We start from the raw sequence: 14,596 nt of genomic DNA on the forward strand, positions 1-14,596 counted from the left end.
GAATGAATTCCCTGCCTTTCAAGACTACAGCATAGAAAGAGTCCATATTCTCCATAGTTGTTATTTCCAAGTTCCAACAACCCACCTACATCCTCTAAGGCTTATATCTTTCACATAATCCCCACACCATTAATCCCAAAGAACCATAAACCTCCACTGGCCGTTAAAGATATCAAGGCCCAGATTGTAAAGGCGCGAGTGTGACATACATGGGTCATGACAGGGTTGTAAATGAAGGAATTGTTTAAATACTTCACGAAAATACAAAAAGTATGAATGTGGGCGAAACCATGAAGAGTTAAGCTTCAAACTTAGTATTATTAACAAAATTGGCACTAGAATGTTTTCAGATGGTACCTTGTTTGAGACAAATTGAGATTAGGAAGTCACGAACCAAGCCCATAAAAGAAAATTTGTTGGAAAATTCAATTTTGGTGCCAGAAATCAGCTTGATATACTGACTTTGCATGCAAAGTTAATTGTTGCAAACCATGCATAGTTGATCCAGAAAGTGGCTACTTTAAGAAACAACACATATTCCTAAACAATCTAATTCAAACAGCTTAACTAGATTTTTTTTGGTTTGACAGAAATCGATCGTGCAAAATGAAAAGAAATCATATATATGAAACATTCCAAAATTTGAACCACCCAAACACCATCTGAAATAAATTTTAATAATTGGTCCAAATTGCAAAAAAACTGGAATAAGTGGAGAGTTGATAGCGTAAGCTTTCCAATCATGGTATCTAGAACCTAAGATACACGAACACTTCATTTGGAGTACCGTACTTGTGTTGTATCTGTGTCGTAACGATGTTCAATCTACCATATCATGATATGTTATAATTATTCAAAAATTGTTCGTGTCGCCGTATTATACCCTGTATGTCTGTATCTATACCCGTGTTTGTGCATCCTAGTCCAGAACACTTAAAAATGAAGGTTGACAAAGCCTTCAACTAAATTCCTGAATTTGGGACTTGGGATCTTAAAAATAAATAAATAAATATATGACGAAATCAAAATTGGCTCATGGTATGCCCTATATATGCAACTTATTATTTCCTCAAAAACTTTTTTCCCCCCTCACTAATTAAAATTAAGCCTCCAACTTCAAAAAATCAATCTTCTTATGTAAAATTTCTCACCCACTTTTGTTTTCTCATTGAATTTCTCTTGATTAATTCTTATGTAAGTGATGTTTGTCATGATTTGGATGAATAAAGTTTGGGATTATGTGTCTTGAAATTCCCAAAGAAAACATTGAAGTTAATACTCACATTTTTAGTGTTTATAATGGTATGTTGGAATAGATTGGTATTGAAATACCTCATTCCAATGGATAAGAATAGCGATTAAAAATTTAGAACTGAATTGACAAATTTAGTGGGTAGAGTAAAGAAACGTTTTTAGAGTATTATAAATATTTTTAAATCAATTTTGGAGTATTTTATTTCAAACAAATTTTGAGGTTATTGTCTTCTAAAAATGATTTCCGATAATCTATCCAAACATATATTTTTTTTTTTTAAAATTGTTTATTAGCTCAAAAAAATAGTTTTGTAGAGATTTTTATGTTTTTTTTTTTTAAATCGGTACCAAAGTCAGACAGGACTAAATGCCTATATAAATGTGCACGATGCAACGAACAATTGAAGATACCAAAACGAATTTATATTTTATATTGTCCAACATGAAAGATTTTGTACAATTGCAAATCTATTAGAATTATCTTAGATCAGATTCTCTTCAAGGTTTGTCTAATACTCTATAACCTACGTAATTTTGTGAATCCGGTTGGTGGGGTTTATTGTTTGAGTTGCCAATAATGAGGCTTCCCAATCCAATTGATTTAGCCAATAAACATCAAATCCTTCAATATTATAATGCACTTTTAAGATAAAGGCTTTCATGTACGAAACTTCCACGGCTTCATAACATCTCTTTCTTTTAGATTTTTTTTCCTCTTATTCTTTTCTTTTTGAAAGCTTTTTTTTTTTTTTTAAATTTTAAATTTGGTTAAACAGCATCGTCCACTGAAATAAAATAGAAAAGTATGGATGAGACTAAAACTGCAAAAGCATTACACAGATTTCTTTCCCAGTACTATTTACAGTACACTGAATCACTGATAGAAATAGAATCTTATTTTAGGGGGAAAAAAATCACATGCACAAGCACTATACATGCATACACATAATTTCCTTTGAGCAAATTTTCTTTTTGAATCAAAGTTGATATTTTTTTAGCAATATTAAAACAGGTTACTCAACATTTATATACAAAAAGTAGTAAAAAAATTTGTATCACGATATATATATTTTTTTTATGGTCTGGCACACATACACAGATTGCCTATATGTGTCAATAAATTAAATTATTATATTAAAAAAAAAGGAAAAAGGAAACATAGGAAGGAGGTGAGAAGCCCACGAAAAAAAACAGGTGCGGGGAGGGGGAATCCGCAAAAGATAGGAAATAGTATTTATATGTATCCATTAAAGAGATGCTTTACAGCTTTTGTAAAAAAAAAAAGTGAGAGAGTGAGAGAGAGAGAGAGAATCCCCCAAAATAAAAGTTTACGTGCAAAGCCTTTTTTTTTTTTTTTAAGATCACGATTGCATCTACTACATGCACGAGTGCTTAGAGTTGGGTGGGAAGAGAGTAGAGGTGAAGAAGCTTCAAGGAAAGGACTGGGGTTGGTCTTGTCTTGTTAGGTGACATATATTAATATGAAGGAATAAACAACTTCCAAAGGCAAAGAGTAAGCTTTTAGGGTTTGATTTGAATGATTGGGACAAGAAAAATATTGTAAACAATGTTGAATAAACAATTTTGAACAAAATTTTCCTCTAAAATGGTTCGATGAGATCTCCTCTAACCTTTTAAGTAGTGTCTCTTAATCCTCTATATATATATATATATATATTATTAACAAATCACGTAATTCACTAGACATTATATATTTATTTATTTATTATTTTAACAAATCATATAATTCACTAAATAAATAGATCATGTAAATAAATAGATACGTGAATAATTTTGTCAATCACCAAATAATGGGTTTTGTCGACCTTTCCCCTTTCCTATATTTGACCCTCTATGGTTATGGATGGCTTAAAGGTAAGGATGCATCAATATCTCATTTAGATTTATTTGAGAACGAATATCTCATTTAGATTGTTTATATAACTTGCTAAGGTTGGACGACTCCATTCCCTTTTCTTGTAATTAAAATTTTAAAAAACTAAAAGGCTTATTCATTACTTAATCCTTGGGCCATGTCATATGAGATATAACTGGTACACCGCTGTTTAAGAGTCATATGATAACATGGCATGTTCTTCCTCAATTGTATATATATTCCTGATTTCATTATCTTTCACCTGCTATAAATTAATGTATATAGCTCAAAATCAGAGTGTTTTATTATATCCCGGTCAAATATTTGCATTGACTCTCACATTATAGGCAAGAGAGTCGACAGATCAAATTTGTTAAATCTTTAAAAACTCAGACTCAACCGAGTTACTCATGCACATGTTGTGGAGAGAATAAACGACCAAAACAAAAGAAAAATGATATATTCTATGGTGCAAAGACTTGTAATCTAAACAGAGAAGAATGAATAAAATAAGTACAACAAGAGAGAAAGAGAGAGCAGTGAAGGCAAAGCATAGAGCATGAAATGGTATTTCTTATACAAAAATAGAAATGGGGGCAAGAATAATACATGGACAATGCAAGGTTTGGGGGTTCTACGACCCAGCATACTCAGAGATCACATTACGCCAGCTCTTGTCGGATTGTCGGGAGATTTTTTGAGATTTCCAAGCACCTTCGCTTCTCAGCCACACATACACACACACACACACACACACACATATATAAAGGCTTTTTTACATACGTGGCTGTACGTTTTTAGTTCCCTTAAAATATAATTGTTTAACCTAGTTATTTAGCCAAGTAATTACTTAGGTAAATTATTCAAATCTAAGTTAATACACGTAAATCATATTATGTAAAGCAGTGCGGAAATATAAAGAACACACAATATGATAACTCAGGAAAACCAAACCAATAAAAAATCTGGGAAAAATTTAACCTAGCTATCCTCAAGGTAAAACAGATCCACTATGAAAGAATTGAAGTTTTACAATAGCGACTTAGACCGCTAACATCCTATTACTACCTCGAGTAGAAAACTTACTACCACGACCATGTGACAGTTCTGAATCCACAGACTACTTCTTTCTCAGATCCACAGTATCTACAAGTATACCACTTGTTTTTTTTTTAAATTTTTTTGCAACAACTGAAACGATCACCAAGCTCTCGACATCAATCTCGATCTTGATAACTCTAAGTATGTATGAAGGCAAACATCTCAAGATCTCACAAGAGATTCACACATACAGCATAAACAACACTCCAAAATGTAGCTAGGGTTTTTCTATTTATATGAGACATAAAACTCTACACGTCATATGGGCTTGGGCTGAGTTGAAAAATTCTGCAGAAAAATAGATCGATCGAGTCTAATTTTCAATCGATCAAGCCTTGCAGAAATTGAATAGTAATTTTCTACAATTACTCGATTCTAACTTTACATAAATACACACTTTGAGCAACCTAAATATAAACTAAACGTTTTGATCATAATTTGCCAACATATACATATTGAAATTCTAATATATTAGTTTCTAATTTCTTAGAACCTAACTTTTTCATGCATTGCAGCGAAGCACCATGCAGTACTCGTCAACAATGCCACGTCTCTCTCTTTCCTTTCATGATTCATCACCACTATATGTATAGCTACTGTTTGAAGATAAATATTTACACCCTCCATTTTCTTCAAGACCACACCATTGTACTATATTTTGTCACCCTTTAGCTATTTAAACTTTAATAGTTTGTTTGAATTGATGGGAGGAAGGAGAAGTAAAGTAGAATAAACTAAATTTAATTCAAAATTAACTTATTTTTAATTAATTTTACTCTATTCGCTTCTATTCTTCCTCCTTCCAAACGGCCCCTAAGGCCTCAGTCCATGATTTCACCATACCTCAGTTCATGATTTCACCATATTTGATCGTCTGTAGATCAGGAGAGGGGTATTGTACCATTCTGCTGGTCATAATTCTTTTTTTGTTTTTTTTTTTTGCCCTTTTCCAGTTTGGCATTAAGTATATGGACAAGGATTTTTGGTTGCTTCTTTATACTCCACGTTTTCAATTTATGCATCTGGTGTAAACGTCACCTTTGGTGATGGAGGACCCTCGAATTTCGTAAACTCATCGGGTACCACAAACGGGAATTTCTTTTTTGTTGTGTAAACAAGAGTAGTTTATTATAATGAACAGCACGATGCATGTCTGCTTTTCCATTATGGTCTATACGTAATACGATGGTTTTAGAAAGTGGTGGATTTGTCGAGGCAGTATGACTTTATAGAAAATATAATAATTTCTTTTTCTCTTTTTTTTTTTTTTTTTTTGAGAAGCCTCTTTCTTTTTTTATAGGAAAAGAAAGAAAGTACAGTATAATAATTAATAGTAAGTAACAGTATAATATTTATACCCAAAAAAAAACATTATATAATATTGTAAAACCAACAAAAATCCGTGAGAAACATTTGGTGTATGTCATTGTCATCTTACCACTAAAACAAAAAACAAAACAATGTGTGTGTGAGTTTGATAATAAAAAGTAATTATTATGAAATTAAAGTCTTAAATTCTATCATATTTAACTCAAAAAAGGCAGAAAAAAAAACCCTTGAAAAATTATGGTGTTAAGTTTAATATTATTCAATTAATTCTTATTTCTATCTAAAAACTCATATTAAGTGGAGTAATATATATATATATATATATATATATATATATATATATAATAGTGTCGTGTAACTAGCTAATTTATTTATCATTCTTTCTTCTTGAAGTTGAAAAAAATATGGGAAGCCTAAAAGAAATAAGTGAGTAGAGAAAAATGATAAAGCTTAGGTACAATATTTTATGTACAAAACATGTGCATTAGATTTAATCAACCTTAAAAATGATAATATTATTTATATTTCATTGATTTATGCAATTAAGTGTTTGAATTTTATTGAAAAACGTAATATATTACACCAAGAGACACTCTAAGTTTTTGTCCAAAGAAAAAAAAATCTGTGTACTAATTTACAACTATTATTATCAAATTAAATTTGAACTTGATTCGAGTTCAATATATTGCAAAATTAATTTATACATGTCGAATTGACCATATATGCATAGATTCCTTTTGTATATTACACACTTTTTTTTCTTTTTTACTCTGAAGTTTCAAACTCAAAAAACTTGTGTTGTGTTGAATTGTATGACACTAGCTATCAGCATATGTGTTGTTAACATGGGTGCTCAAAAGCCTTTCAGTATTTTTCCCATCCTCTGAATGTGTGTAGTCCTCCCATATTTGACATATATCAAGTATTTATAAAAGTTTATGAAAAAAAAAATCAAGTAATTATAAAAATGAAATATCTTGGAGATGGTTCCAAGATGTTGGCTATAAATTTTTAACCAAACTCTCAAGAAGCTAATTATGTTTGGAAACTATTCAATGGCGGCCCAGGATTATTTTCTAAAGGGGTCAATAAGAAACATAAATTATACAAAATCTAAAATAATAAAAAAAAACTTGAATACATTGACATCACAATATATATATATACACACACACACACAAAAGCCCAAATACATGAAGTTTTACCATTGTTTTCTACGAGATTTCATATTTTAAAAACACTTTCATTCACTGATCTCTCATTTGATGGATTTGTTTCAAAAATTTTAAGATATAAAAGTGTTTTTTCTAAGCTTTAAGATTAACAATTTCTACTTTTGTTATTGGACTATTTTTTTCTAAATTTTAGATCAAATTGGTTTTTTGTTGGGTTTTGGTGTGTGCGTGTCTAAAAAGACTAAGATATTGTTAAGAGAACCATATTATGTTTGTTTTCCTGCTCGGCTTAAAATAAATTTAAGGTCAGGATGTTCAAAATTTTATTTTAGGAGGTCAAAACAAAAAAGTTTTATATATATATTGTCATTTTCAGGGGGTTCATTTGAACCACCAGGCTTCAAGTGGAGCCGCCCATGAAACTATTAGACCAACTTCTTAAGGTTAAATGCATTATTAATACTAGTATCCTTTATCCAGAAAGAGTAGAAACCAAAATTTAAACTTAATCATTAGTCATAAATTAGAATGAGTCAAGATCCACTCACACCCATTAAATAGTAATAGAAACTCTTATCGATAGTAACCAAATTCAAGGTGAAAATTTGTGAGATTTTGAAAATCGAATTTGACTAATTCATCAACTCTATCCTAAGGGTAGATTATTTTCACTTACCATTTTATTTTGAAAGATAGATAATAAATGAGAGAGAGGTGTGGTTTGAATCACATACGTGAGATATATATCGTGATGAATGTTGTTATTACTAGATTATCATTCAACCCCATTTTCACTTACCGATTGTTACCCCCCCCCCCCTCTCTCTCTCTCTCTTATTATTACATGATGTGTTAGGCATCTGTACTAGTTGGTAATTGAACTTGTATAATGTACTACAATTTGTATAACTGTAGAGGTCAACTAGTAGTTAAGAGCAGGGTTGTTAGTTAGTTAGAATGGGATTGGTTACAGTGACTTAGTTAGTTAGAATGAGATTGATATATAGAGACATTACATAGAATGTAAAGCATTGAACAAGATTGTTGATACCATTGACTGGTTTCTCTCTCTTTCTCTCTCTCTTCTCTCAATTCTTCTATGGAGGCCTAAGTTCCCTCAAAGCAACCTACTAACAATCCCTAAATCAGCCAAGCCCTAACATCCAAATCAACCTAATCCTAACATTGGTATCAGGGCATTCGATCCCTTCACACACCATGATAGAAACTCGCTCCAATTCACAAAATTCAGAAAACAAAAATTGCAACTTTATCTAGGGTTTCAGAAAATCACGAGCTTGCTTTACAAGAAATTCAGAAGCAGTTGCAAGTTATCAATGGCTTCATGCAAAGAATGGTTGAAACAGAGGAGAAGCGACAACAAGTTCCAAATTCAGGTTCTCGTGCCCTTCTTGTTAACAATCATGGGGGAAATTCAGAATCTTTACTTTAGAATTCTATCAAGAACTTGAAATTGGAGTTCCCTAGGTTTCATGATAAGGATCCTACTTGTTGGGTTTACAAGGCAAATCAGTATTTTGCCTATCACAACACTCCTGAGCATTAAAAGGTTATTATAGCCTCTTTTGATTTGGATGATGAAGCTCTGATTTGGTTCCAGGATGCTGAACAAGTGGGTGGATTTGCGACCTGGGAGGTATTTGTGAAGGCTCTTCAGACTCGTTTTGGTGTCACAGCCTATGACGACCCCATGGAAGCACTCACTTGTCTCAAACAAACTACAACGGTTATCTCCTATAAAGGTAATTTGATATTCTTTCCAATAGAGTTATGGGTCTGTCTGAGTCTCATAAGCTGAGTTGTTTTTTAAGTGGTTTAAGAGATGAGATTCGGTTACCAATAAGAATATTAATGCCTAAATCACTTAATGAAGCATTTGTGTTAGCTAAAATTCTGGAAGATTACTTAGTTAGTAGTAAGAAATCTTTCAAGAATGGGTTGGATAATGGCAAAGCTTCTATATTGGGGTTGCCTAAATTGGAAAATAGGAACGATAATAAGGTGAAACTGCCACTTCAAAGGCTAACTAGTACTCAGTTGGAGGAAAGAAGAAAATTAGGTCTTTGTTACAACTGTGATGAGAAGTGGCAAATGGGACATAAATGGAAGGAAGCAAAGTTGTTTCTGTTGGAAGGCTGGGATGTGGGAGTTGACCATAAGTCAGAAGTGCAGTTGGTGGAGTTAGAAGGTGATGGAGTGGTGTTGGAGCATCAAGAATCTGTGATACAGGAGGATGTGACCCTACCTGCTGAAATCACACTATATGCTTTAGTGGGTAGTATTGCATCTCAGACAATGAGAGTTAAGGGCAGGATTCTGAATCATGAGGTAGTGTCTCTCATTGATTTTGGGAGCACTCAACTTTTTAGATGCTGCTGAATTGCCTACTTTACATTTGCATTTAGATACTTCTCAGGTTTTGGAGGTTAAGGTAGCTGATGGAAGTATTGTTAAGACTTTGGGGGTGTGTCATGGAGTACCTATGGTTATACAAGGGAATAAATTTGTGGTAGATCTTAATGTCCTGCATTTGGGGGGTTGTGCAGTGGTTCTTGGTACCCAATGGTTAAGCACTTTGGGGGAAATCAGTTAGGACTTCAAGTTATTAACCATGAAATTCTCTTATTTGGGTAAAATGGTGTTCTTGCAAGGACTGCATTCATCAGGATCTACTCTCCTAGATGCTGACAAACTCTTGGGTAGTTCAGTCAAGAAAGGGTTGGTTCTTTACATTAAGGTTGTCAACACTCTAGGTCCTAGTCAACCCTCACTACCTGCGCTCTGTCAGATCTGTTACAGCAGTTTGCTAAGGTGTTTGAGGTCCCATCCCAGCTGCCCCCATTCTGAGGACATGAGCATCAAATCATCCTTCAAGAAGGTACCCCTCCTATCTGTGAGAGACCCTATAGATACCCCTACTTTCAAAAAGCTAAAATTGAGAAAATAGTGCATGAATTATTGGAAGTTGGTTCCATTCAGCCAAGTCAAAGCCCCTTTTCCTCACCTGTTTTACTTGTTAGAAAGGCTGATGGGAGCTGGAGGATATGCATTGACTATAGGGCTTTGAATAAAGCTACTATTAAGGACAAATTCACAATCCTTGTAATTGATGAGTTGTTAGATGAAGTTGTTGGTGCCACAATCTTTTCTAAGTTGGATTTGAGGTCAGGGTATCATCAAATCCGTATGAAACCTAAGGATATCCCTAAAACAGCTTTTCGTACACATGAAGGTTATTATGAGTTCCTTTTGATGTCTTTTGGCTTAACCAATGCTCCTTCTACATTCCAAGCTCTTATGAATGCTATTTTCAAACCCTATCTTAGGAAATTTGTTTTAGTCTTCTTTGATGATATCTTGGTCTTCAGCTCTTGTTTGACTGATCATTTATCTCACTTGAGGACTGTCTTGGAGATCCTTCTGTCTCATCAGTTGTATGCTAAGATGTCTAAGTGTGTATTTGGATGTGTTGAGGTGGAGTATTTGGGCCACAGAATATCTAGGGATGGAGTCAGGGCTAACCCTAAGAAGACTATGGCTATGCAACAATGGCCAATCCCTACTACTGTGAAAGCCTTGAAGGGTTTCTTAGGCCTCACTGGCTATTATAGGAAGTTCATTAGAGGGTATGGTGCCATAGCACAACCCTTGACTGATTTACTCAAAAAAGATGGGTTTATCTGGACTGATAAGGCTTTCACTGCCTTCAATCAGCTCAAGGCAGCAGTTGCCCAACCACCTGTCTTAGCTCTTCTTGACTTTACCAAACCCTTCACCATTGAGTGTGATGCATCTGGATATGGGTTGGGAGCTGTGCTGATGCAGAATAATAGACCTATAGCATTTCATAGCCAACTTCTGAAAGGTAAGTATCTTCATTTGTCTGCCTATGAAAGTGAATTGTTAGCTTTGGCTGCTGCTGTCAAGAAGTGGAGACCCTATTTGTTGGGTAGGCCTTTTGTGGTGAAGACTGATCACCAAAGCCTTAAATTTTTGCTGGAGTAGATAATTGCAACACCAACTCAGCAAAAGTGGCTTGCAAAGCTCTTAGGGTATGCTTTTGTTGTGGAGTACAAGAAGGGGATGGACAATAAAGTGGTTGATGCTCTTTCAAGAAGATCTGATGATAATTCTGAGTTGGGGCAGCCATCTGATTCTCAGAAGTCTAGTTGCTTATTCCTTCTTTTTGTTCCTGACCCCACCTGGTTGTCTACTCTAAAGGAAAGTTATGTGCAAGATCAGTCTTTGCAGCAATTGATTCAGTCCATACAGTTGGTACTGCTCCCAAGGGGTTTACTTGGCAAAATGACTTAATCTTCTACAGGGGTAGGTTTTTCTTGGGACCAGGATGCCTTCTAATTTCTCAGGTTCTTCATCATGTTCATAGCAGCCCTGTTACTGGCCATTCTGGGTTTCTTAAGACTTATAAGAAAGCCAAAAGAGAGTTTTATTGGTAGGGCATGAAGTCAGCCATCAAGCAATTTGTTAGGGAATGCGATGTGTGTCAACAAATTAAGTTTGAAACCTCTGTCCCTGCTGGTTTACTTCAACCTTTGGAGATTCCTATTACTCCTTGGACTGATGTTAGTCTGAATTTCATTGAAGTTTTGCCTAAATCACAGGGTTTTTAGGTGATCTTGGTGGTGGTGGATAAATTGACTAAATATGCCCATTTCATTCTTGTTTCTCACCCATATACAGTTGCTAAAGTTGCTTCATTATATATGAACTATGTGTTTAAATTGCATGGGCAGCCTGCTACTTTGGTTAGTGATAGGGATGCCACTTTCACCTCCCTTTTCTAGTCTGAATTGTTTAGATTGCAAGGTACAACATTGGTCATGTCTACAGCTTATCACCCTCAATCTAATGGCCAAACTGAGATTGATAATAAGAGTTTGGAACAGTATTTGAGGGCTTTCACTGCTGATAGGCCAAACAAATGGGCTGAGTGGCTGTCACTGGCATAATTTTAGTTTAACCCAAATTTCCACACTAGTCTGAAATTAACTCCCTTTGAGGCATTATATGGTTTTGCTCCTCCAACTTTGCAAAGTTATATTCCTGGCACTACCTGTGTGGAGGCCTTGGATTCTCTTTTGAGTCAAAGAGAAGCATTTTTTATCACCCTTAAGTCACATTTGGCTACTGCACAAGAAAGGATGAAGTTTCAAGCAGATAAGCATAGGCAAGAGAGGTCCTTCAATGTGGGTGATTGGGTTTACTTGAGGTTGCAACCCTATAGGCAGAAGACCTTGGCTTATAAAGGGAAGTGGAAATTGTCCCCAAGGCTCTTTGGGCCTTTTCAGGTTCTACAGAAAGTAGGGGATGTGTCTTACAAGCTGGCTCTACCACCTGAGTCTAGATTGCACCCTGTATTTCATGTTTCATGTCTAAAGATGAAGCTTGGCTCAAAGAAGCATTCCATGCCCACTTTACCTCTAGTGGATGAGGATGGTCAGGTAGCCAATGAGCCTGTTGCTGTGCTGCAGTCCCAAACCAAAACACTAAGGTCAAGAGTGATTACTGAAGTTCTAGTGCAATGGTTGGGCTGCCCTCCTGAGGATGCTAGCTGGGAGTCTCTACATCAGCTTCAGAATGCCTTTCCTCACCTTGTGGGCAAGGTGTTTTGAATGGGGGAAGTAATGTTAGGCATCTGTACTAGTTGGTAATTGAACTTGTGTAATGTACTACAATTTGTATAACTGTAGAGGTCAACTAGTAGTTAAGAGCAAGGCTGTTAGTTAGTTAGAATGTGATTGGTTACAGTGACTTAGTTAGTTAGAATGGGATTGATATATAGAGACATTACACAAAATGTAAAGCATTGAACAAGATTGTTAATACCATTGACTGGTTTCTTTCTCTCTCTCTCTTCTTCTCTCAATTCTTCCATGGAGGCCTAGGTTCCCTCAAAGCAACCTACTAACAGACCCTAAATCAGCCAAGCCCTAACATCCAAATCAACCTAATCCTAACATGATGACACCCTATACACTTTATAGTCTCTCACTCGCCTTAGAATTGGTCATAGGGACCTTTATAGTTTATAGTCAAATACTCCTTATCCTTCATCTTTTCCGAAGTGTTATTTCAATTTGGCTTTGGAAAATTTTGCGAAAAGTGATTTTTATTTTATTTTTTATGCATAATCCGTCATTGCTGTTTGATCTAAGAAACCAAATGCACAGTTTATAGTGTTTTGAATTCACTGAATCCTAAGCCAGATGCAAAGTTTCCAATGAGTTGGCATATAAACTTTTGCAAATAAGGCTAAAGTAAAACACTAAATCTTGATGTCAATTAGTCATATATATTGCCATTTTCAAGGAGTTCATTTGAACCCTTGGGCTTCAAGTGGAGCCGCCCATGAAACTATTAGACCAACTTCTTAAGATTAAATGCGTTATTAATACTAGTATTCCTTTATCCAGTAAGTGTAGAAACCAAAATTTAAACTTAATCATTAGTTATAAATCGTAATGAGTCAAGAACCACTCACAAGTCACACCCATTAAATTGTAATAGAAACTCTTATCGATAGTAACCAAATTCAAGGTGAAAGTTTGTGAGATTTTGAAAATTGAATTTGACAAATTAATTAACTCAATCCTAAGGGTAGATTGTTTTCACTTACCATTTTATTCTAAATGATAGATAATAAATGAGAGAGAAGTGGGATTTGAGTCACATACATGAGATATATATCATGACGAATGTTATTATTACTAGATTATCATTCAACCCCATTCTCTCTCTCTCTTATTATTACATGATGACACCCTATACACTTTATAGTCTCTCACTCGCCATAGAATTGGTCATAGGGACATTTATAGTTTATAGTCAAATACTCCTTACCCTTCATCTTTTCCGAATATATAAACTTCGGAAAAGATTTGCATTGACTCTCACATTATAGGCAAGAGAGTCGACAGATCAAATTTGTTAAATCTTTAAAAACTCAGACCCAACTGAGTTACTCATGCACATGTTGTAGAGAGAATAAACGATCAAAACAAAAGAAAAATGACATATTCTATGGTGCAAAGACTTGTAATCTAAACAGAGAAGAATGAATAAAATAAGTACAACAAGAGAGAGAGAGAGAGAGAGAGAGAGAGAGAGAGAGAGAGAGAGAGTAGTGAAGGCAAAGCATAGAGCATGAAATGGTATTTCTTATACAAAAATAGAAATGGGGGCAAGAATAATACATGGACAATGCAAGGTTTGGGGGTTCTACGACCCAGCATACTCTGAGATCACATTACGCCAGTTCTTGTCGGATTGTTGGGAGATTTTTTCAGATTTCCAAGCACCTTCGCTTCTGAGCCACACATTTGTATATACGTGGCCTTCTTCATGCATTGCAGCGAAGCACCATGCAGTACTCGTCAACCATGCCACGTCTCTCTCTCTCTTTCCTTTCATGATTCATCACCAATATATTTTAGCTACTGTTTTTAACGATAAATTTATGCCCTCCATTCTTCAAAACCACACCATTGTACTATATTTTGTCACCCTCTAGCTATCTAAACTTTAAAGCCTCAGTTCATGATTTCACCATATCTGATTGTCTGTAGATCAGCAGATGGGTGTTGTACTATTCTGCTGGTCATAATTCTTTTTTATTTTTTTGCCCTTTTCATGTTTGGCATTAAGTATATGGACAAGGATTTTTGGTTGTTTCATTATACTCCACGTTTTAAATTTATGCATCTGGTCACCTTTGGTGATGGCGGACCCCTCGAATGTCGTTAACTTATCGGGTACCATAAACGGGAATTTTTTTTTTTGGGTAAACAGTAGTTGTTTATCATGATGAACAGCACAATGC

General features: G+C 34.8%; 1 protein-coding gene across 1 annotated transcript; it reads left to right on the forward strand.

Moving 5' to 3' along the window:
- The first annotated feature begins 8,072 nt into the window (after window positions 1–8,072).
- Window positions 8,073–12,389, forward strand: LOC142625421 (uncharacterized). The gene is made up of 8 exons (XM_075799083.1): window positions 8,073–8,132; window positions 8,357–8,498; window positions 8,642–9,084; window positions 9,173–9,311; window positions 9,408–9,634; window positions 9,736–10,719; window positions 10,762–11,031; window positions 11,733–12,389. The coding sequence occupies exons 1-8, from the start codon at window positions 8,073–8,075 to the stop codon at window positions 12,387–12,389; spliced, it is 2,922 nt and encodes a 973-aa protein (XP_075655198.1).
- The last annotated feature ends 2,207 nt before the right edge of the window (window positions 12,390–14,596 follow it).

The sequence above is a fragment of the Castanea sativa genome, chromosome 2 (genome assembly GCF_040712315.1).
Source record: "Castanea sativa cultivar Marrone di Chiusa Pesio chromosome 2, ASM4071231v1".
In the NCBI taxonomy this organism is placed as follows: domain Eukaryota; kingdom Viridiplantae; phylum Streptophyta; class Magnoliopsida; order Fagales; family Fagaceae; genus Castanea; species Castanea sativa.

What these genes read in the sequence shown, in the direction of transcription:
- LOC142625421 (XM_075799083.1), top strand. Translation starts at nt 8,073, where the DNA reads ATGGCTTCATGCAAAGAATGGTTGAAACAGAGGAGAAGCGACAACAAG. An exon ending in AACGGTTATCTCCTATAAAG is followed by an intron (nt 8,499 to 8,641) that starts GTAATTTGATAT and finishes CATTTGTGTTAG; the next exon opens with CTAAAATTCTGGAAGATTAC. An exon ending in TGTTGGGTAGGCCTTTTGTG is followed by an intron (nt 10,720 to 10,761) that starts GTGAAGACTGAT and finishes TTGCTGGAGTAG; the next exon opens with ATAATTGCAACACCAACTCA.